Source organism: Apostichopus japonicus, chromosome 18, assembly GCF_037975245.1.
Source record: "Apostichopus japonicus isolate 1M-3 chromosome 18, ASM3797524v1, whole genome shotgun sequence".
In the NCBI taxonomy this organism is placed as follows: Eukaryota; Metazoa; Echinodermata; class Holothuroidea; order Aspidochirotida; family Stichopodidae; genus Apostichopus; species Apostichopus japonicus.
Window position 1 is genome coordinate 5,255,392 of NC_092578.1, and position 24,710 is coordinate 5,280,101.

Sequence of the window (24,710 nt, forward strand, 5' to 3'; positions counted from 1 at the left end):
AAAATTAAAACCATTCTGATTCTATCCATATACTAGGGCATGCTTAAAGGAAAAATATTTTCACCAAATGTTGAAATTTGGCCATTGAAATTTTTTCAACATTTAGATCTCAATTTTGGGACATGGCATGACTTAGTTGTATGTTGTCTTTTTTATGAAGTTTATACAATCTTATCTTTTACGGATTAAACTGTGGTACTAGCAAACATAGTAACAGCTTTGCATCCCAGCTTGCCTCTTCCTGATCCTACACTCAGTTATACAACCATCCTCTGTTTTATCATTTCTGCAAGTTGCAAGTTCAGCACAACAATGACTGAGAACCATATTCTAAGCCATAGAATCCGTCAGCTTTTTTTACAATTATACAAGAAAATTAAAAAACAAGCAAGAGCAAAGAAATTTATGGCTACAGTAGGTCAGGAATTAAGCCAGTGACCTTTGGCTTATATAGTGTACAAGGCACTGTGGCTGCTGATGAGCACCCCTAGTAAAGAAATGCCTATATAGCCCAGTCGGTAGAGCGATGGGTTTTTAACTGCAGAGGTCACTGGTTCCAATCCCTTGTTTAGCTATAACTTGCTTTCTTTCTAACATTTTGTAATGAGAAGAGTTTTTTTGCCTAATAGCTTCATCTACTAATGTTACCCACTGGGGAACGAGTCACTGGAAACTATTCAGTTCTGGACTATCCAGTCAAACAAAGGCAACACATGGGTCTCACACATTAGACCATGGGTGTCACACATGGACTTAGCTCTCAACTTCACAATGCCAGAACAAAGAGTGTGCATGCTGCATGTAGTGAAAGATCACACAGTGGCAATCCTTAATCTACAGTACACTGCTGGATTTATTCTCGACTCTGTTAGATGAGTCGTCTGTAATACTTTTCTATTCTTACCGCAGTTTATTTCGTCGCTCATGTCACCGCAGTCATTGACTCCATTGCACACGGCACCATCTATCCCACCTGGGACGCAAATGCTGTTGTTGCAGGTAAACTCGCCAACATCACAGACTCTTGGAGTGGTATCTGAAATATCAAAACCAATATTGCAACAAAACCAGCTAAAGTGAGTGCTTGGCTGACAAAACAGGATGACGTAGTAGAATTACGTATTTACGAATTTGATAACGTAGTCAAATTAGTTTGAAGAGGTAAACTTATAAAGGAATGGTCTCACTTTAATCAAATCCGTTTGTCAGTGAAGTAGAGGGCTGAAGACTAAAAGGATGGTAAAGATGTCATGAGATCCTAAGCTGAAATTTCCCATAATACTACAAATGCTCTCAAAATTGACTAATTTGGATCTAGTAAGGGTCCATACTGGAAACAACACAAGCAACAATAAATTGACCTATCAATTAGTTAATTAATTAACCAATCAAAGAACCGATCGATGGTTTGCCTTTAAGTTTAGCAAATTCCCTTTGAGAAACCCTAGATGTGAGCCCAAGGCAGATCTTTCTTCTTAATTTATACTCGTTGGTGTCCAAAAATGTTCTTGTACCGTAAAACGATTTTGTCTGCCAAATAACAGAATGAGAACATGTAAAGATGTGTCTTAAATTTCCTTGATGTAAGACAAACTGTTGACTCTGCAGTATAAATAAGCTGTTCAGTTGTTGATGTAATGTATTAGGATTCAATATAAAACATAAAAGATAAAGCTGTAAGCCTAGACTAAACAACGAACAGAATATTTATCTTACACGTAATTCCAGGCGATGTAGTAGATGAGAGTGACTCTGTCGTGGTTGGTTCAGAATGTGTTGTAGTCAACCAAGTCTCCTTCGTGGTAGATAGCAGCTCTTTTGTAGTCATCCAGTTCATCTCTGTAGTCGTTGCTTGCCGCGGTGTAGTCACCTCTGTTGTAGTCGTTGACTCTAATGTCGTCACCCAGCTTGACTCTGTAGTCGTTGGCTCGACCGAGTAAGTTCCTGTACCGATTGGAATACAAATAATCTAAGTTCAGGGTCTACATGATGGCATAATTAGGTTAATATGTTCTACATTTCAGTTTCATCCAGCTAAGAAAAACAGAAAGAATTCAAAATTATGAAAGAAAGAAATTTTGGCCTGAATGAACAGACCAACCAGCAACATGCAGACAGGTAAATCACCCCACGTGACCAGTCCGTGTTTCTTTTGAAATTTCAAGTTTGTAATCCTCTACTATGTTTTGCTATGCTTGAGATAAGCCAACATAAAGCCTGAATTGAAGTATCCTATAGCAAGCATTCCATTTCAGAATAATTACCCTCATAAACTAGATAGAAAACTAGAGCGGACAGACCTATCAAAATGCTCTTTAAAAATGATGATGCATAGAAATATGCCCAATTTTTTAAATGGCATGTAAAATAAAAACAACATCCTGTTGATTCACACTGTTAACAAGAAAGGCCCACATCAGTCAATGTCTTGAATGTATGTGTCAGGTGATGGAGAGGTAATGTTGAAAAAATCATTCATATTTTGGTATTTAAAGCCTTTCGAATTAAATCCACGAATAATTAATACCGTACCACAATCAGCTTCATCTGTGTAATCGCCGAAGCCGCAATCGAAGACTCCATCACATACTCGACCGGGTAGGATACATTTACCGTTTAAGCACTGAAACTCTCCAGGTGCACAGGTAGGTAAAACTGAAAAACAAAAACATTCCATCATTTACTTTAAAGATACAGAGTAAACCCAACTGTCTAAATATGGCTTGCAAATTGTCTCTGCTTCCTACCACATGTTTTCAAAACTTGTTAAGGCACCTCGGTATGTGGAAGCAAAAGGTGTAACAATTACTAACACACTTTATATTATGTTGTAAAATTGATGATTTCAATACACTGCATTATGTTAACAAAAATCATGTATTGTCCTGTGAGTATAGTCAGAATACTTTCACTTTACCCCCTCAGTGGTATAGCAAGGAGCAACATGTCCCGTCCCCCCCCTCCTCTATCCCATCCTATCATGATGTTTGGCCCCAGTTTAAAGCCCAAGCAAAACTGAAACACTCTCCGTTTAGGTTACATCTACATTTCCCAGAGTTGGGTAACATTAGGCTAAGTAAATGCTAACAGAGGGAATTTGCATCGGCCACACTGGCCTAATTACCCCACTTTTTACCCTCCATATCCCAAGGTATACTCTGATGCGAGTACACTACACATGTAGCGTTCCTGTCAGTATTGTATGAATACTGTCAGTATACCCTCCATTCTCTACAATACTACACTGCAGCATACTGCAACATGTGTAGGCGATGCACTGTAGCGTGAGTATAGTCACAATACTGGAGTATACTCTCAATACATACCACAGTCGGCTTCATCAGACTGGTCCAGACACTGAGCCTTGCCATCACACTGATAGGTCAAATCAATACACTTGCCACTGGTTATGCACTGAAATTCACCAGCCGTACAGCGACCTGTACGATACAATGAAGATCAAAAGGGTGGCCGATCCTATTTTGAAAAGCCGATTAATTCTTAGAGAAAACTAAGATAACAGAAAAAAAGTGTGGTGGCACAGAAATAATAGATGCTAGCTTATCTCTCACCACTAAATTGTAACATTTTTGATTCAAGAAACTTGAAGGTTTTTTTTTACAAATTTTCGACTTTGACTCCAAAAATTAAACCATTAACTTTTAATATTTTACCATAATGCTATGACAGACTTGTGGGATTCATTGGCTCCTTACCTCCCTTTGGATTATGCCCTTCACCTCTGGAGCTCCCCCCAGGGTGGGGAAGGACCTTTTGGGTCATGTGGGACTATAGTTACAAAGCTAAGGAACATTTGAGTTTATAAAGGGAACCTCATAGGTCAATAGACAGAAAGCATGGAAAGTTGACTTACTGCAGTATTTTTCGTCCGAGCCATCTGCACAGTCAATCTGGGCATCGCAGACATAGGAACTAGCCACACATCCACCGGACGTACATTCAAATTCCCACGATTCACAAACTGCGAGATAATGTTCAAGTTTATATTAAACCAAAAATTTCAAAACTTATTATAGTCTGCCATGAATATGCAAATGGAACATTATCATGTCAGCCAGTTGGGACAATTTTCTAATGCTAATACCTCTCTAAACTGTCCTCCCATATCATGCTTCAAAGCACTTGTATTGACAGTACAAACAGTTCGTGACCTTCACCATAGAAACATGATATTCATACTGCTCGTACTGACAATACGAGTGCTCTGAAGCGGGATATGCCGGTACAGTACCCAAAAATTGTCCCAACTGGGTGATCATGTTTATATATGCTCTGACAAAAGAAAAACCATCTTTATGAATGAAACACAACTACTACTGTTAAGGCAAACCATCACAATAGTGAATTGACCTAAAGGGCCTCGATTAGATCGATTAGTTAAGCTCCTGATAGCAGAGCACACTGATACACTAAATGTGTGAAGCATTCTCAATTGAGATGGGTTTAATTTGCAAAAAGAAAAATTAAACCGGTAAAGAAAAACTCTCCCTGAAGAAGAAAAATACATTATGGATTTACCTTCACAAGGATCTCCTTTGCAACCAATCTGTCCATTTTCACAAGTACTGTTGGAGGATTAAATTTTTACATTTTTGCATAAACAAGAAATCTTGTAACAGAACCAATTTATTCAAAAAGTTTCATGATTATTATATTGCTGATAATTACAAGATATGTTAATTAAAGAAGCCGGCTGATTCTGATGGGAGACCAATTAACATATCCATATACCAACATATGAATTCTCTTATAAACACCCTATCAAAGATTCTTTCCTGCAACGTATATAAGCATAAATTAGTCTTATCGAGTGAAACGGTATATCATTTGCATAATATGACACGGTTCCCTTAGAGTACATTTCTATTTAGTAGAATGTTGGCAATCAAGAGAGTCTAATACAACCGGAATATTCAAAGAAACTTTCCGATGGTAAATAATCTGGGACTTACACTGGAATATTAAATTTAATATTCAGCACTGGTTTTTGAGTCCAACATAACACTTACTTTGTACAGCGAGGTACGGTTATAGTTAAGCTTTACAGCTTTGATTGATTTAGTGAATCGTAAGGGTTACTACGGCAACAGAAGCTCATGTGATCATCTTGAATGAAGAAGACTGGCATATATCAAGTCCTCCATTTTATAGAGTGTTCATAGAATTACTAGGTGGAACAAAGATGGATCGAAAAAGGATCACATGCATCCGAAACACGGATCATTTGGACAGCTGAGAGAGTACATGTACATGTGTAGAAGACATTTAGGGAAGGTGGTTGGAGGTTTGAATAGTTTAGAAGAAAAAAAAATTACCAATTTTGACAATTCATTTCAAAGCTAGTTCCGGCTGGTATCTCCTTGCCATCCACTATACAAGGACAGGACTCAACTGCTACACATCCATCACCTATAGTTAAAATGAAAACACAAGGATAAATCCATTGCTGAAACGTTAGCTAGCTTCAGTATTATTGAAGAGCCGGATTTCCAAAACGTGGAAACGTTAAATATTCAATGTAGGTATGGTAAGTCCAACATCATGTATTAAATTATTCATAACTTAAGATATGATTATGTGAAGTTGGCATACATAGTTTGACTTGATCTATTGATGTCGGAAAGCTGTAAATTTCTGACAAATTTTGTGCAAATTGATAAAAATATATTAAACAAATAGGAATTAAAGTTACCAGAATCTACTGTTCCTTCAGGGCAATGACATCCTTCCAGGCAGTCATCAAAGTCCAATTCCCAGTCACTCGTTAAATGTTCATGGCAACTGTTCACACCTTCGTTACCACAGGGGTGATACTCAGACCCCCCTTCACACTGAATCGCTTAAAGAAAGAAAAAAAGAGATAAATAAATAATTAAAAATGATAATAAAGTACAGTGCTTGTGTTTCTATTCAAAAGTTAAAAGTGACCATTTACAACTTCACATCAGCTTGATTTTAATTTAAATAACTAAATAATGCAATGCTTATTAATATGAAATTTCATCTAATATGAGTTTTCATCATGCAAAGGGGTGTACTCTGGGCTCTTGTTTCAAATTTAAGTCTCAATGAAGACAGTGTAACTTATGATCTAAACTCTAGCTTGCAGAATTTACAAACAGCTGAGTAATTGACTTAGTAAGTCAAATTTCCTTCTTTGAAAAATGAAAATAAAAAGAATGGGGGGGGGGGTCAGGTGGATTTGTTGTGGCCCCATTTTATATATTTTAATTTTTAAATATTAAAATAAAGTTCATTCAGTTAATAATTAATTAAATCGTGAGAATTGTCTAACTTCGAAAAAATTACAAACACACTTTGATATGAAAATACTCAGCAAGTATCAATATGATATTAAAATACCAAAGAAACGTGTAGATTTGAAAAGAAATACAACCTAGCTTTAACACACAAACAAATGTTTTGATACTCCGTCACAAAAGGAGTGACAGGATGGATAGCCAAAGAAATGGGATGCATTTATGGGGTGCCATGGGATGTAGTTTTTCAGAGAGTGTCACTACCCGACAAGCCCTATAGGGTTTTTTTAGTACACTTCCTTTCACAAGTTTTGTTTCTTATCTCCTTCTATGTTATATGTCTTACTTATGTTGTGATAGAACAAAAATAAATGAAATCAAATGAAAATGAAATTTATACTTCATTTGTAGATGCAGCTATCTAGGTTAAGATGTTGACTTACGACAAAGATCTTGTGACCTCCATCTTATGTGTACGTTTCTCTGGGAGCAGGCGTCCGCATAGGATGCTATGGCTGTGCACATACATTCGCAATCGCCTCCCATGTCACAGCTGGCAGGATGAACGAAAAATTAAAAAAATTATGATAATGAAATCAATTATGAAATTAATTATAATGAAAAGTAATTACAAAGTTTGAGGTAGTCTGTAGGTGAGAGGAGATACCATAATATTGTGCCTTCTGTGTGGATTTTCTCAAACATATCCATTAAAATAATACCTAAATACATACCTTCAATATATTAATACTCTAAGACTATTATGTAAAGTTTTACAACACTGTTTTGAATTTCATCAGGTTTTGTGTGTTTTATAGTAATGATAACAAGTGTCATATTTAATTAATAACAAATAATACGTCAGATATTATTCATTTAAGGTTTAATTCATGTCAATGATTAATATGTGACTGGATATATATTTGCTTGGAACTTTTCCAATTAAAATAGAGATGCAATGAAATGTATGAGATACCAAATAAATAAATAATAAAATAAAACGCCTGCCAAGTTTGAATAAACACCAACAAACCACTTGTCTTGTGACTAATCTAAAGTACCATGAATTAATATTGTAATAATTTAAATCCATTCCGCAGATTATTAAAAAGGATTACTAAATATTAAACACATGGATTGTAAAAATATGGAGGAAGAATTAAAATATTGGACTGAGGTCATCTGACATGAACTAGAGACCCTGTCATGTTTTACACTTTCAAAATGTGTCATAAAGATAACCTTTGACCTTCACAGTTTAGGCATTTTGAATACTCACCCACATGAGTCGTAGACACAGAGCTTGATGAAAGGTTCCGGGTCAATTTCATCATGGCAAGCTTTAAACAGGGCCTGTTTCATGACGCCACACTTACGCAGAGCCCAAGCTTCCCGATGAGGGTTTGCCTGTTTGTTTCAGAAATAAATGAACAAACGATATTATTTTATAAGTACAACCTTTCGTTTAGACCTAATTAAAAGTCTGAGTATGCTTCAGAATGTGACCATTTCTCATCTAAAATGTTAATTTTGTCTGACGGAGTACCCCAGACCCAGACCCACCCTTGTCAATTTCATCATAGCAAGACTTAAACAGTCCCTGCTTCTTGACGCCGCACTTACGCAGAGCCCAAGCTTCCCGATGAGAATTTGCCTGTTTGTTTCAGACATAAATTTCCCTTCATTTCATTAATTTATTTCTTTGTTTCATCACAACATTCAGGTGATGATGAAAAAGAACATATAAAGTAACAAAGGTACAAAGAGTTGTGAAAGGACTTGCTCTAAAAAAACCTTTATGGCTTAACGAGTAGAGCACTCCCTATGCTTTACAATGAAAATATACATAAATATGTCTCTAAACAAGAAAAAAAATGAACAAATGATTTTATTTTATTAGTACATCCTTTTGTGACATCTATTGACTACACGACACCTTTCGTGTAGACCTAATTAATAGTCTAAATTAGCTTCAAGAATGCGACCATTTCTCATCTAAAATGTTTAATTTTGTCTGACAGAGTACCCAGACCCACCCTACATGGGAGACCCCCGGGGCCCCATCCTCCTTTAAAAATTCATGGATCGGCCCTTTTGTCCACAGTTTAATTGTCTCGCCATCGTTCAATTTGAATGTGTTCAATCTGCTTTCATTTCAGTTTGCCTCTAAAAAAGTTTCCTGCTTACAGCTAGGTCTCTAACATTCATGTGAATCATTTTATTATTATCAACCTAACCCAAATGCAAAAAATAAACAGCCAATATTGGCTAAACTTTGTTTTACTTGAAACTAGATCTGAATCATGGATGTATTATTATCATTTTGAAATATCCACTTTGTTAAACCACATTTCTCACACTGTTCATATTATCTCTATTTCACATACCTCACATGGATGTTGTATATCTTCCAGCAAGATGTCAGAACAACCTGTACTTATCTTCCAGCTGTTTGCGAAATTATCCGCCAATTGCTCAAACATGCCGTTCCGTGCTTGAAAATCGTTCTCTTGGTTACCATCAAAGTTCCCGCACAGGCCAGACAGGGCGCCCTCGTACTTTGGCTCCACGGATACGTACACTCTAGTGCCTGTGAAACGACAGTCGAATTTTAAATAGGATTTTCGACTGAAACTTTTCTTTCTTTCCCATCACTCTATGTTTGCAAATTGTGCTTGTTTATCTGTTGAATCAACTTTGGATGTGGGTGAAGTTACCCTGAATCCATTTGGAAATAAAGATATTATAATTCACTATGAACTAAACAGGTACGATTAATTACCCATTGTGGTTTAGTCTGAATTGCTCAAATGTGAAGAGCTACAAGAACCAATATTCTATAAAGCACTTACCTGCATCCCAGAGTACTTGTAGCCCCAGACGTGCTTGAAACACATAAAACAAGCCGGATCGTTCAATCTTCCAATTGGCGTAGTATTTTGGGACCTGAATCGCTACGTCGTTCACCGAGATGTCTCCTCCTTTGACCAGCGTGATCTTCTCGCTCTCGCCGAGAGTGATCTCGATGGTACGTGTGCAGGTGATCCCCCCTGAACCGCACTGGACGTTCTCTACCTCCACGGAATAGGTCCCGTTGACCTCCTCGAGGAGAGTGTAACGACAATCCCCGACGAATGAGTAGCTCCGTCCGTCAAATGTCTGGTAGTGGCCCTCTCCAATGGCAGAACAGGTACCTGGTGAAATATAAACCCAAAAATGATCTTTTTTAGAGAATGTCAACTATGTTTGTTTTTATACAGACTTGTTAATCATAAAATGTGTTAATTCTGGGCCCAGCTTACAATCATTAGATATACTGCTCAGAATGGAAAGCTTGCTTTCTCCTTAGAGGTGGCAAGTCTCGGAATTTTGAGCACTATCATGTTTATTTCAAAGAAACTGTGTTCGTAAGAGCTGCTGGCTAATGTACAAATTAAAAGCATTTTACCGTGACATTCATCTTGAGTGCAAATCCATCTTGATCCTTGGCAAACACTGCAAAGAAATTATCCACAATTAGTTTCAGGACAAGAATTAATCTTGAAGTGATTCGGAAATAAGTCAGTCTCCACTCGGGCAAAGTTGGCCACAAAAATGTATATATATATATATATATATGTATATATATAAATGTAAATCGTAATGAGTTGGAAAATCAAGAACAGTGAAAAAACTTTCAGCCTCCACCGGGGTTCGAACCACAGGCCTTCCGCTCTGTACGCGGACACCCTAACCAAAGGGCTATGGACGCTGATTGTATGTCCAGAGGTTCGAAACCGGTAAGGAAGGTCGTAATTCCACTGTAGGCATTTGTCACCTGTATCGAACAATACTAGTTCTGTTTTTGGTGACATATTTTGCCTTACTCTAGAGATCAAACATGATGCTAACCAACTCGAAATCATTTGTGATTCCTAAAGTCGGATCTTGAAAGAGATACTTTGAACAGACTTTATGTTAATGCAATGGAGGTAAACGACAAAGGCAAATGAATATATATATATGAAAATCGTAATGAGTTGGAAAATCAAGAACAGTGAAAAAACTTTCAGCCTCCGGGAGGCTATATATATATATATATATATATATATATATATCAAACTATTGTTTTAGACTGGAGGTAACAAGGATGTAACAAATGTCTGCATTAGCTGAACATACATTTTACAATCTGTCAGATGTACACTGCCGGCTGTCAATTGCACAAAGCAATTAAAGAACATATACTGGTCATGACACAACAATATTTCATACGACATGGCAGAGTTTGCAATCCAACTATTGTAAAGTGACTCGCACTATACAGTAGTGTGACATCAGAGGGTAGGGGTGACCCCAGCACCTTGAAGAAAAAAAAGCTGCAACACAGCTTTGTCAGATGTGGAAGCAATGAAGTCCTGTTCCATGGCTGCTTTCCAGGTTGTATCAAATGCCATTGAAGTGTAATCTTTGATTTACACATGGCAAGATAAATGCAACTTTTGCATGGCACTCTTTTCAGCAAACAAGGAATACCACAAAGTTAAGGCTGGATAGAATTTTTAGATCCCGGTATACTCGTAATTCTGAGGCCAAAAAGTCTGAATCCTATGTTAGCTAAACAATTTCTGAACTTAATTCTATCATAATACTTTTGAGTATTATTAGTGAATAGTGAATGGTACAGACCAGTTGTTGCAAGCGTCCAATGTTACAGTCTCCCCTTGGTCGTACTGGCGGCCGCCATGGTAACAGGGACAGCTGTTTGGTGTCACACAGACAGTTCCCTGTACAGGAACAGAAACATGCCAGATTGTACTTGAAACCAAGCAATGACAAAATATTCATAGAAACCAAAATGAAAACAAAAATATGTTTATAAAATAACAAAACTGAGAGAACAAAATGATATATGTATAGATCATAACTGAAAAACTAATTTGACAAAAAGGTGCAAAAAATGATAAAAATATCATCATCAACTCACGTCCAGAACATATCCATCTGGGCAGGAGCATCCGGGACGGCTCTGGGATGTACAAGGGGTGTAATGCTCCATGTTCTCACAGGTTTCGGGGCACGGTGTTGCGTGGACGTCATACACTTGGTTGGCGGGGCAGAGCAAAGTCCCCTCGCAGCCTTCCTTCTGTTCGCAGTGGAAAGATCCGTTAACGCATGTACTAGAGGGGAAAGGATGACATCATTGAAAAGAAAAGGTTATCAGTATGTAATTTATTAAATATTAGTTATTACAAAATTAAAATTAATCTAAAGGTGATACGTGTAAGAAAAACCCATCATGTTTGATTTTTACTCTGTAATACTTTGTCGACAAACTATATCATCAGACTCCATATCCGATAGATTTTTCCATCTCAAAGATATTGATTGGCAAATCATGTTGAGATTTCCTTCTTTACTAAAATAGCCACAAAACATAAATATTTAACGTCACCCCAAAGTATACGCAACCTGGTCTGTGATATAAGAGTTAACTGCACATTGACAGGTTTGATTAAAACTAATTGCACGTCGCCTGAAACTTTTAGTAAACAACAACAAACAAGTACACTAATCACTACTTTGGAAATAAATCATGGCAAAAACCAGAAGGATTCTTTGTTATATTTTATCAGTTTTATTGCTTGCAGATCAGTTTTTAAGTTCATTATCCCCTATCCAACTCTATCCACCGTAAAAGTTTGAGGAACCACATTTGGTTCACAAGCCACAGTCTATAGCATAAGAATTTCCCACAAACCTGCAATATATTTCATTGAATTATTCATTAATTTTCATTGTTAGGTATCAAGCCTCTCCTAATAATATAGCATAGACCATGAGAAACTACATGTCTCAAAATTTCAAATAATTGCCAGCATGTTTATACTCAGTCTATTATTTTCAGTTGAGATATGAAGTTTGCATGAATGTGGATTCTCTGTAACTTGTAAATAACTTTTTCAAATGGGAGTGGCTATTGTGAAGTCTCTATATCTATAAACCAGAGAAAGTTCTAACAAATAATCCCACTTGTTTCAGTATTTCAGGTTGTCATCAAAACCACCAAGTCTCCATTCTCACATAGAACCCTCTAATCAATTCTGGAAAAATCTTACAGATTTACCACACTTCACAGACTTACCAAACTTCACAAAGTTCATCAATGACAGTTCCAGCCATGTAGGATTTATCGTCATGGTGACAGGGGCATTCAGCTGGTCTTATACAGTTCCCCTCGTCGTCCAAGACCGTCCCCGTGGGACAATTGCATCCTTCCACGCAGTCATCTGTCTCGGAGCACTGTATGCTTAGATCTCGACAGGTTTGTCCACAGGTTGAACCGCACTCCTGGTAAACTTGTCCTCCCGAACATGTTACGCCTGACATGAAGAAAACAGTAAACAGTGTATTCTGGCGCAAATGTTACTTCAATATATTTATTACAGTAACACGCTGACAGATCTGCCAAAGATAAGGAACAATCTGTGCACAATACAGAAGACAATATTCCCTTCATTGGACCTAATTTAAACATTTTCGTAAGCCAGAAAACTTAGACCTGGTGTTTTTATACCTTCAATTTGGTTTCTTTCTACAATATTGTACCACATGTTTACTGTTTATCTTTCAAGTGAAATATTGATCAAATTTCACAAATGAACAAATTTATCAACTTTTTATTCCATTTCCTTGTGTTTCTTGTGTTGATTGCAGTTCTTGATTAAAATGCAGTTGTTCTCCTTCCTAAAAGACTAAAATCATTTAACTCCTTCATACAAATTAATTAATAGAGGCAATTTTGCAGAACTATCTTCTTCAGGAAACAAAACTACATACATCAGAAATCAAATAGTTCTTCACCTTCCTAGAAACAAATTTCCTTACCGCAAAATTCATGAATTAGCGGATGATCCCTCCACTCGATGAAGACTCCGTTCGAAGCGCATTCTGTAGCATAGCTAGCTATAGCCTCGCACAGACAGTCGTTTGTATAAGCAGTGTCGCACGCGCACACGTCAAACGTGCACATGTCAAAGAAAATGTCCGGACCGACGCTTCCGTGGCAGGGACGAAAGTGGCTCTCCTTTATCAGACCGCATTTCTCGTACGAAAACGTTTTCATGTGTGAATTGAGGTCACACGGAGGGATGGATATCCGTGGCATATCTTCTATGCACTCTGGATCCAAGGAGAATTTATTAGCAAAAGATATGGCATTGGTCTCTACATCGCCCGCTGGGGTCATAAAGTCGTTGTTTTGATTGGCGTCGAACGTACCGCAGAGCCCCCGAACCTAGGGAGAGCAACACGGAAGGAGTTTGTGGGTGGAGTTGCAAGAAAATGCAGAATAAGAATAAGTATAGTATATATATAAATATATATATGGTGTTCATGACAGAAAGTGCAAAAACACAATACTTACTTTTACGACATCACACCAAATTCATGATGCTTGCAAACCTTTTGTCTACCAATCTCTTTTTTTCCCCAGGCTTCGGCTATAAGTGGAAACTAGTAAAATATAGCTTTAAAAACTGTTTATTTAGCTATCATTCTTATATATTAAACTCCATGAAGCTAGCAGAATATGCCAAAACCCAATAATTCACTACCAGGCCAGAACAGAAAATAAGACAAGGAAATTTTCCAATTTCAGGATAATATTTAGGAACGTTATTTTATGACTCACCTTGTGCATATATGTCGGTGTGAGCGTCACGTAGACCTTATTCCTGCCGTCCCATTTGATCAGAACTCCGAAACTCTCCACGATGACGTACTGCGCCGACCCCCGTCTGACCATGATGTGGTCCAGGACGAACGGGACGGTTATTTCTTCGTCGTTCACCAGGACTTGCATGCCTTGGAGGAGCTGTACGGTTGTGCCGTTAATGATGACCGTGACAGCTCGGGTACACGTGACACCCTTCCCCACGCCGCATTCCACATTCTCGCTGACGACGGAGAAAGAGTTATCCACAAAATCCTTTACGAGGGAAAAAAAAAGACAACCGGTTATAAATATTTTCGAAATGAAAGATTGATTCACGACGAAAACAAAAGACATTTGACAAGGATCATTTGAATTCTGTAAATGAAAATTCTCGCTGACGACAGAGAAAGAGTTAGCCACGAAATCCTTTACGAGGGAAGAAAAGAGAAAAAAGAGGTACAGAAAGGAAAAACCGGTACATGTAAGAAAAAATACAACTGGTTATAAAATATTTTCGAAATGAAAGATTGATTCACAACAAAAACAAAAGACATTTGAAAAGATCATTTGAATTCTGTAAATGAAAATTCTCCCTGACAACAGAAAAAGAGTAAGCCACGAAATCCTTTACAAGGGAAAAAAAGAAAAAAGAGGTAAAGAAAAGAAAAACCGGTACATGTGAGAATAACAACAACCGGTTATAAATTTATTTTTGAAATGAAAGGTTGATTCACGACCAAAACAAAAGACATTTGAAAAGGATCATTTGAAGTTTGCAAAATGTAAATTAAATTTAAATACCAACTTAACTTGATCAAAGAACTCCTAATTCCAATTAACATCATTATAATTGAACACTACTCTTTATACAGGATTCAATTCTGTTCCCTTTTATTCCTTTTCTCAAATCAAACATGTTTCCTTTCGAGGCAGTGGATAAAGATGCAGGTTCTTTGCATTTGGAAAGTCAGCAAAAACATTCAAAAAGTACCTGGTTGCCTTTTCATAATAACCAAATTATCCTCTTGCAAGTTTATCTCCTTTAAACTCTTTCATCTCCTCAATCGATTCATTTCCTCTCTCCATTTTTATTCTCACTGCCCTTTGTTCTGTCCAAATCTATTCTATTAATTTCTCCAATGAATTTGTTTTGATTTGATTTGTGTTTCCATCTGTCTATAATTGTTTTCCTTAGTCTGTTATCATTTCAGTTTGCCTTTGAAGAAGGTCCATTTTTTTCATTTCATTTTCATTTATTTATTTCCAGTATAAATATAAATATTTATAAACAGGACATCACAGTTGAGTACGTAATAAGGAAATATTATTTTAAAAGGTAAGTGTACCAAAAACAAAAACAAAATATTTATATATATACAAAACGTACAAGTGCAGCTGTCTACAATAAATTATTCAGATTACCATTTTGTAAATAAATAGCAGCACGATAAATAAAGCTATTTCTATACACATTAACTCTGAATTTTGGTGTTATTGCTTTGTTTCTCAAATTATACCTAGTAGTTTCTCGAAGTAGAGAGTTAAGTTCGGTATGCAAAGAATGTCTGTCATTTCTCTCTATGCAATTTACACTTCTAGCTGCTAGGATCGAAAGGTCAGGGTTTCTTAGTTCTATATTTAAACCTTTACACATTTTTGAAACTAGATAATATTTAAGTAGCTAGTTAATGGTTTAATTTAGCTGTTTAAATTAATTATTCATACTTTTAGGGAATTCACTTGTATCCATTTGAAGTTGATGACTTTTTTCACAAATCCTGATTCCATTCTTGCAGACTAAAGTAGCTGATTATTCTTATTTTTTTACCTTTAAGCTGTCGACTATGACACCATGCAACACATTGCATCAAATTAAAAGTGAGGGTTTATCTTTTTTTAAATAATTTAAATAAGGATGACATATAAAAACACCTTCGCATGGCATATTCATAATTTATTTCTAAAAAACTTACCTCAACTAAGATATATCTACATCTTCCCTGGAAATCATATTTCTTATTATCAAATGTCAGGTAGTGTGGATCGCCTGTAGCCTGACAGGTAGCCTGGCATATATCTTGTGTACAGTTCCACATACCGGAATTGCAGACGCTAAAATTAAACAAGAAGAAGGAATAACACTACCAGGCTTATGGGAAATGGGGAGAGGGGGGGGGGGGGTTGAACCTCAAGGACAATCATGTCACCAGGCCTGATTATTCAATTCTTCATGAAATACATATTGAAAATAGTTATTATTCATCCTATATTTTGTTAGGGCCCCATACCAACGTCTCCAGAACTAGTAAGAAACCCACTGACGACGGCATTGTTAGTAATGCTTGAGGCCAAACACAATCTAGCTAATTCATTGGGGAGGGGGGTGTGAGGGGGCATGCTATTCTGAACCCCTAGAGCATTTAATCCACAAATTTAACATAACACAAAATGTGACAGAACACGAGGAATCGTTACACAAGAAATGCATTCTTTATTTTGGCTTGAAACAAGAAAATGACTATATAATCAAGATTTGATGTTAATAAAAACATTGTTACAGCACGGGGCTTATTATTGCTTCAAACCCCATACATTCATACCAAACCCTTCTTTTGTATAACAAAAAAAAGTTGTCATTTCCCAAGTTAGCTATCCTTTGATAAAAAAAATTAAAACGAATACTAGAAAGACTTGATTAAACATTTTCCGGCTCGATTTTCTAAACGAAAAAAACATAAAGAACTGTTGTAGTTTGCTATTAAAGTTCCCTTTACATAATTCTACGGTTTTCACAGATTAATAGAGGAGAATAAAGACCTATTCTGAAATTAAAACAAAGAAATGAAAAAAGAACCAAAGGATAGAACTTGATGGACAAGAATTTTCTCACCAGGTATTACATTTCGAAGGTATTGATGCCCCGGGCGGATATTTCTCTCTGTTATGGGTACAAGGGCACTGCTCTACCGCGAGGCACCGACCATCGTCCAGGACCGTCCCCGGTGGGCACTGGCATCCACTGATACACTCGCTATTGCAATGCCTTTGAAGTTCATCGGAGTTCTGTGCATTGCACGTAGGTGGACAGAGAGTTCCACATTCGCTGTACAATTGAACATCTCCACATGTCTTAGCTGAAGGAAGCAAATATGATGCGCAATTATTTCACATTACAAAGTTAATTTAAAAAAACGGATGAAACTTTCAAACTGGAAACATGCTTATTTAGACAAAAAGTTTGGCATCGTCTGTATAAACGGCACGTCTTCTGAGACGTTTAGAGTTACGTCTGAAACAGTAACGATGTAACAGTAACGATGTAACAGTAACGATCTAACAGTCAAGATCTAACAGTAACAATCTAACAGTAATGATCTAACAGTAACGATATAGCAGTAACGATCTAGGACCAAGCACCTAGTATAAAGCTTCTTCAAAGATTTAATTTAAGATAAAATTTCGGCATCGTCCGTATAAACAGCATGTCTTCTGAGACGTTTAGAGTTACGTCTGAAACAGTAACAATCTAACCGCAACAATCTAGCAGCAACGATCTATGACTAAGCACCTAGTATAAAGCTTCTCCAAAGATTTATATATTCAATTCAAGGGCTTTTGAGTATGAGTAACCTCGGGGTTACTCTACGATAATTAGGTCAAAAGTATGAAATTTGGATTCCTCTGGAGACATTAGAAAAGTGGAGAATAAATTACTGTAAAACTTACGACAAAAGTCTTCGTTCCTCCAGTCAAGCGCTACTTTCTGCCTGGCACACTCTCTTGCGTATGTTTCCATAGCAACACAGAGGGCTTCCATCAGTTCATCTTCTGAGTCACTGAATTGACACAAATCGTGTACACACTGCTTGTAGAATAGGTTCGGGTCAACCTGTCACGGAAAGACAAAACTGTAATCCAAAAGTGGTCGCAGCACTTGAAAAAAAAATTTGAGCTACTGCATGTTTGTATCATTGTTCGTATCATTTGTTTGTATCATATCGTTTGTAACATGTTTGTATCAATTGCTGTTTGTATCATTAAGAAACTAAAATCCTGGGCGGAAGTAAAACTGCAATGTTTTCCTCTTTAGCAACAATTGGAAAGTTTAATACCTAAACCATGAATGACAGGTTATTAAAAAAGTTTTAGAATATTTTTTTCTAACAATGCTGTCAATTGCTCAGGGGCATAACCATGTGTCCTTGTTGGGGGGAGGGGGGGCATGGTGGGGCTTTATCCCCTCAGAATAAAATCTGAGGGAGGACTCAGCCCCACACACTGGCCAGACAGAAAATTACCAACAAATTCCTAGTGTTTACAGTAAATAGCAGAAGACTCTTTAACATTGTTTAAAAGTTGCAAAAAATAGCACCATTTCTAATCAAAGCTCCTTCCAATTTACAAATATATCTCATATCTTGGCCCTCCCCTGCCCCCCCCAAACACCCCCAGTACAAAACTGGTGGTTGCTGCCCAGGCAATTGTTTGCCTCTTTCACTGAGGTACACACGATAAACATAAGACAAATTTGACGATTTTCCTAGTTTTGGGCAACCTTGTGCAGCCCTAAAATATAGCATATGTTTTTGGCATGCAGAGATTATGATCTGATTCACTTTTAAGTTAGAGTTGTAACAAAGCTGCAAATAAAAGATTCCAAGTTAAGAAATAAAGTTTTATACTAATTTTCTTAAATTCAGCATTATATCATGCCTGGTATTGCAATGCCCAAATAAGTGATGATGAGTATCCCTCACTATGTGTTTGACCTTTGACCTTTAACTGACCTTGTCATGACAAGCGTGGAACTCTGCAGCTGTCGAGGGAATACTGCAAAGGCCCTGAGCTGTCTCCAGCAATGAATTATCTCCTTCACATGGCACAGTTTCAGCTGGATGATCACAGGGCTGGGAAAAAAAAAATAAAAAAAATTCCATCAAAAAATATAAACATTTTAATACTAAGTTCAAATGAAAAAAAAAAATTAAATATTAATTCTTGACTAAAATTTGTTTTTATATAAAATACCACAATTTTGATGAATTTTAAAGTAGTAAATATCCTTCTTTGATATGCAAGTTTTTGGGGGCTTTGGGGGCGTAATCGCCAATAAATAGTTGCTGCAATGAAACCGCTGGAAATTAATCCATGGTAAAAAATTCATCATTGGCATAGTAAACCCTAATAACCAAGAAATTCCTTACTAAAAGGTTTTGCATTGAATTTTTTTTTATACAACCCCCTACTCTTTCACTAAATTTTTAATTTTTGCATTTATGGCACAAAGTCACTTTTCATTTGACGTATTAATTCCAAGAAAATATTTTCATAAAACAGCGAAGAATGATATATGCATTGTCAACCTTAGTATCCAACTTGAAAATTTAAAGGATTTGGAGGGGCTTTCTTTTCAATCAATTATTCAAATTTCATATGAATAATTATAAGGCAGTAAGCAAAGCAGAGCTTTGAAAATGTTTAATATCTTTATCTTTACTTTTAAAAACTCACCGTTCCCTTCCCCCGCTTCGTTTTTTCAAAGTGACGTCAAATCTGCTTTTTCCTCTCTTCTTCATTGAGCTACCTCTTATCAATATTATTATTTAATTTTGATTTGTCATTTCAGCCAATCAGAACCAGGTATGAAGGTCAATGTGTTAAATAATTTTCTATCATTATACAACAGTATAATTTCGTAACTTTCAGTAAAAGATTGTGCAGCAGTTCTTTCTTCGTTCTTGTTTCGAAACAAAAATAATGAACAGCTTTTATAATGGATTACACGAAAAAAATCTCAACCAATTAAAACGTTACAGTCACTTCAAGATTGTCTGTATGACTTGTTATCTAGTGGTGACAGCTGTGAGCCATCTTACCTAATTAATTCTTACCTAATTAACTCTTACCTAATTAACTCTTACCTAATTAATTATCTCTCTCTCTCTCTAATTGGTCTTATTTTGAGCATAACTTATACAACACTCTCTACTGTACTAACTGCTTGTGTGTTTTAATATATTCAACAGCTGACCAAACAGGTTGTAACAGATGTGTTGACTGCAATTTTTACTAATGAAATATTGAGTCTGCCCATATCTCTGAAAACCCTGTTCTTCTTATAAAATGAAAAAATTTCCGATCTTATCAGTGAATAAATTATCTGTTATCAAGCTATGAAACAAAGTTGGCAGATTGCTACACAAAATGCAAAGTTGTACACCAGTTTTGTAAACACACACTGATGACCATTAGGGACTTAAAGTATGTATTTTATGAGAATCTGAGAACTACTTATTATTTGTTCTCCAAATTATTTTATCTTCAAATTATTTATTTTTGCACCAAATTATTTATTCTTCAAATTATTCTCAAAATGATTTATTCTCAAAATTCACAACCCTCTACAAACCTACATTATGAGTTCAACCCGGTTTGCCCTCGCTTGGTTGATGCCTTGATAAAAAACGGTGATTTTCCGGGTATCATGTGATCCACGAAGTAACCAAAGCTATCTTCGTTATCTTACTCATCAAGCTCTACATTAGCTACTGTAAGATAAAGGAAGATGGCTTTGGTTACTCTCCTGTGAAATGGAAAATTTTTTTACTTTGATTTTAGATTTCATTTACCTCCCCTGGATCACTCTGAGACCAGGATGCCACAAACTGTAAGGGATAAGCTGCCATTTCACCGGTTCTCATTAGCATCTCATCTATGAATGAAGAAAGCAGAGAATTAATTAAACAATGAATATTGTCATGTCTCTTCTGGAGCAACCATCTGACTTATAAAATTCGACCCTAAGGAAGAACACAGGTATAGAGATTCTCTGTGTGTGTTTGTCCTATATGTTATTCTCAGATTTGAAAGTGAACTATATTCCCCCCACCCCCAACTAGTTTCCCACCCGACCCCAGAGCATCAAACAAAATCCTGTCCAACTGAACCATTGCTTGAACAAGCGACCTTGTATAATAAAGTTGGTTTCTTTTTATAATATAATTTAAAAAAAAAATCATTTGAAAATTTACTCCAGCCTATTGTTGTATTTCCATGGAGGTGTGGGTTTAACTTGTTGTATTTTTATATTTATAATTACAGAGAAGGTTAACATACAAATTTATTAAACACTGATTTAACATTTAATAAATTAAATTAACAATAAAAAACGGGTAATGTCACATTTCCCTTGAAGTTTAAATGAAAGGATAAACATACTGAAAAAATTATTTCAAGGTTGTTTCTGAACTGCACTTCAAAATCAATCTCCCATGATTCATTAGGCTTTCAAATATCAGGAAGCTATCGTTTGCTTGTCTGCATAAATTATTCTCTGTGACAATCCTGTCTCAGGCTGCTTATATTGTACAATAATTATAGACTAAAAATACTGCTTTTTCTCATAATAGTTATAGGGATACTTCAGTAGCAGGAATTAACAGTTATATTAATTTAACACTAATATTAATTTAACACTTGTATTAATTATATATTAATTATATAATAATTATATAATAATTATATTTTAATTATATTTTAATTATATATTAATTATATTAATTTTAAACTTATATTAATAAGGAATATATTAATAACTGCTTTTCAATATTTTGTCTCTAACTCAATATGTTTCAATATGTTTCATGGAACCTGATCTATTTTGACCAGCTAAAAACCCTCGCTTAATCCAGGAAGTAGAGCACGTCAAGTGGTCTGTGATGTCATAATGTGTAGTGAAGTCTGCAAGTAGGGAGCAGAAAGCTGTGCTACAGTTCATTAGCTGCATATGAATGTCCTCGGGATAGCTTAAGGGGATTAAAAAGATGGGCTTACCAAGACATGTTAAAAGGATTAATGGAATAAGTTAGAAAAGAGGAGAGGAAGGAAGAAGTGTTAACCGTAGTTGGGGTGTGGCCTTTGTGAGGGTGAGAGACAAGGAAAGGGGGAAGCTGAGGGTGTGTTTAAGGATAGAGGTGAGAGTGTTGAGGGGAAGAATATAGTGGACGTTGGAGAGGAAGGATGGATGTTTTCGGAGATGGAAAAGGAAGCAGTGGTGTTCTGCGGAGTCTGTTGTAATCAACAAAGAGAAGCATGGAATGAGTCACTGTGTGCCTATTTTATTACCCCGAACTGCGTAACATCATGTTAGATACTATTCAAGAGCTTTGCTTTGCTTTCCTTTGTATTTATCTTCTTGCTGATTTCTTGAAAATATCTGTCAACATTCTAGATATTTAGGATTTCAACATAATTTTCCTCTTTTTTTCTTGATAGAAATATTATTTAATATCTCTGTAGGGAAATTAGTTAAGACAATATAAATGAAAAAAAATGTACAGCTCAATTGCCATGGTGACATCATTCACTATGTATTGAGTTGCCAGATGCCAAATTTGGACAAATTCATACCCTTGCCATAGACAATGCTATGTGAAATGTGGTATCGTACGACAAAAGGCAGACAAGTTCGAGCAATTTTGTTTAATAGGTGATCAACTGTAGCAACTGGATTATCACTTAAGATATTCACATTAAACATTTATAGCATTAATAATTGAAATGAACATTAAACTGACAGCTACTTAAAAAATGGAGATCCATCATAGGAGTGTTAGCTCAGTGGTTAAAGCCAAGGTCTTTCAATCATTAGGTCCCCAGTTCTAGTCATTCCAAGATTAATGTATGTCATCCAGTTACAGAGTTGTTGACAATTGACAATTCATAATCATGGACGTTAAATATGAATGTAAGAGACTGACTTCGGTCAGCTTGCGGCTTTGATAAGCCAATGAGGCGAGTCCGCGAGTTCCTGCTTGCAGGATCTAAAAGAATACATACAATACATACATACATCACACTCTCAATACATAAAAACTACAGTTTCAAAACACTGTAAGAAATGCCAATGCTGTCTCCAAGCTAACTTGCAACATCAAATCTGCAGCCATGAACCACCTTTTGTCTTTTTTTCAGGAGCTGAATTCCTCCGTAAATGTTTTTCTCTGTGACATCCATTTATCAGTATTGACAGAAGCACCTTTTTATTTCTTACATTTTCCTGCGAAAAAGTTTCAAGAAGAATATTATCCATCTGAAGGTTTTTGCTTTCATTTTCATTCGAGTTTATGACTTCTCAAGATTTTCCCCGAGGTCAGAAAAATTAATGTCGTTACCATCTACTTTGTAGAAATGTAAAACGTAAGTATTTCTCCGGGAATTTTACGAAACTGAACGATTGTATAAACTCACTGTCTGGATTATCGTCGTAAGTACCACAGACACCGATGGTCAACCCTTTGAGATCATGTGACACAGATAAAATCAGGGTCATCTTGTCATCCCAGCGAGCGGCCAGTCCAATTCCCGTCTCCAAAAATGTAAAGTCGCCGATCTGTTTCAAAGATATTCCTGTTGGAAGAACACACACAAAAAATTCTATGAAGTAGAAACACCCTTTTAATATAAAATTTTTATGACTTATGGGATATGTGGCTGGCATTTTAGTGTCTTATTTGATTTGGCAACTCTGTGGATGATGCCTGTAATTTTTGAAACTGGCAATAAAAGTTTATAAATACTGATTTTATATCAACAAAATATCAGACAATATTCTAAGAAACAAACTGATGTAAATTGGACTGCAAATTTTAAACACAAAACTTATTTTGAAAATCGTTTTTTGGAAATGTCAAATGGCATTTTAGTGTCTTATTTGATTTGGCAACTCTGTGGATGATGCCTGTAATTTTGGAAACTGGCAATAAAAGTTTATAAATACTGATTTTATATCAACATAATACCAGACAATATTCTAAGAAACAAACTGATGTAAATTGGACTGCAAATTTTAAACACAAAACTTATTTTGAAAATCGTTTTTTGGAAATGTCATGCAAAAACTCTTGCAGAAGTCTTGCTAAGGAAAATTAATATTTTATTTTTCTATTCATTCCTTCAAAACTGAGTGTTATCACAGGAGAGTACTAACCAAAATGTCAATTTATTTTGAATTATTAGAACCAGCAGACTACAACCTAACCTGCATGCTGGTAGAGCATGGCAATGCCGGAGATATTAAGCCGGATACAATATCAGACTTACCGCTATTCACATACGGTAAACTGTTCACGGACCTTCCATTGACGGTGACCCCTGACCCCACCACGGCCACCTCGTCGAGGCCCAGTGTAAACTCGATCTGCTTCCGACAGGTCGAGATGAGATCGCACTCGACGTTTCGAACGCTGACCCCCCACGATCGGTCGATGACCGCTGCCAAAAGATACGGGCAGGTCTGCTCCACTGTCATCTGCGCCCCGTCGAACGTGGTCACGTGATCGCGGCTCCATGCTACGCAGGTCGCCGACGTCCTGTCCTCTAGCGGATTCTTCGGTTCCAAAGTGGTCGTCACCACCGTGGTCGAGACGGGCGCATCGGTAGAGATGTCTGAGAATTCACGGAGAATTCTCAAGATTGGTTTAACGGGGATGCTACCCTTCGTTGAAAATGGAAGAGAAGACACTTTTGCCGGGGTAGTAGGGACAGCTGAAAGACATAAGAGAAGGGGTCATGAAAAACCATCGCTCTATAAATCTCTGTTGTTTGAGTGTTCCTCAGATTATCTTATAGTTTTTGTTTAGTGCAACTTTGTACTATTTAATGTCGTAGACAATCAAATAAATGAAGCGAAACTTATTAAATGGTTTTGGTCTTGATGTCTTCTAGCAGAGAAA

At 36.5% G+C, this 24,710-nt stretch overlaps 2 protein-coding genes across 2 annotated transcripts in view; one reads left to right on the plus strand and one right to left on the minus strand.

Annotated features, from left to right (window-relative positions):
* The window catches only part of LOC139958688 (unconventional myosin-Id-like), a 260,444-nt gene that overhangs the window by 215,467 nt on the left and 20,267 nt on the right, over window positions 1-24,710 (plus strand). The window lies entirely within an intron of this gene.
* The window catches only part of LOC139958687 (uncharacterized), a 60,404-nt gene that overhangs the window by 24,239 nt on the left and 11,455 nt on the right, over window positions 1-24,710 (minus strand). The window contains exons 11-35 of the mRNA XM_071955956.1: window positions 24,079-24,522; window positions 23,227-23,385; window positions 20,607-20,689; window positions 18,765-18,884; window positions 17,704-17,866; window positions 16,868-17,111; window positions 15,951-16,089; window positions 13,954-14,250; window positions 13,149-13,557; window positions 12,406-12,643; window positions 11,248-11,440; window positions 10,950-11,047; window positions 9,730-9,776; window positions 9,134-9,475; window positions 8,669-8,871; window positions 7,561-7,688; window positions 6,725-6,834; window positions 5,714-5,860; window positions 5,337-5,430; window positions 4,540-4,586; window positions 3,875-3,982; window positions 3,327-3,440; window positions 2,533-2,655; window positions 1,717-1,944; window positions 905-1,036 (exon numbers count right to left, since the gene is read on the minus strand). Of these exons, the coding sequence (XP_071812057.1) occupies window positions 905-1,036; window positions 1,717-1,944; window positions 2,533-2,655; window positions 3,327-3,440; window positions 3,875-3,982; window positions 4,540-4,586; window positions 5,337-5,430; window positions 5,714-5,860; window positions 6,725-6,834; window positions 7,561-7,688; window positions 8,669-8,871; window positions 9,134-9,475; window positions 9,730-9,776; window positions 10,950-11,047; window positions 11,248-11,440; window positions 12,406-12,643; window positions 13,149-13,557; window positions 13,954-14,250; window positions 15,951-16,089; window positions 16,868-17,111; window positions 17,704-17,866; window positions 18,765-18,884; window positions 20,607-20,689; window positions 23,227-23,385; window positions 24,079-24,522 (4,410 nt within the window). The remainder of the gene's footprint in view (window positions 1-904; window positions 1,037-1,716; window positions 1,945-2,532; window positions 2,656-3,326; window positions 3,441-3,874; window positions 3,983-4,539; window positions 4,587-5,336; window positions 5,431-5,713; window positions 5,861-6,724; window positions 6,835-7,560; window positions 7,689-8,668; window positions 8,872-9,133; window positions 9,476-9,729; window positions 9,777-10,949; window positions 11,048-11,247; window positions 11,441-12,405; window positions 12,644-13,148; window positions 13,558-13,953; window positions 14,251-15,950; window positions 16,090-16,867; window positions 17,112-17,703; window positions 17,867-18,764; window positions 18,885-20,606; window positions 20,690-23,226; window positions 23,386-24,078; window positions 24,523-24,710) is intronic.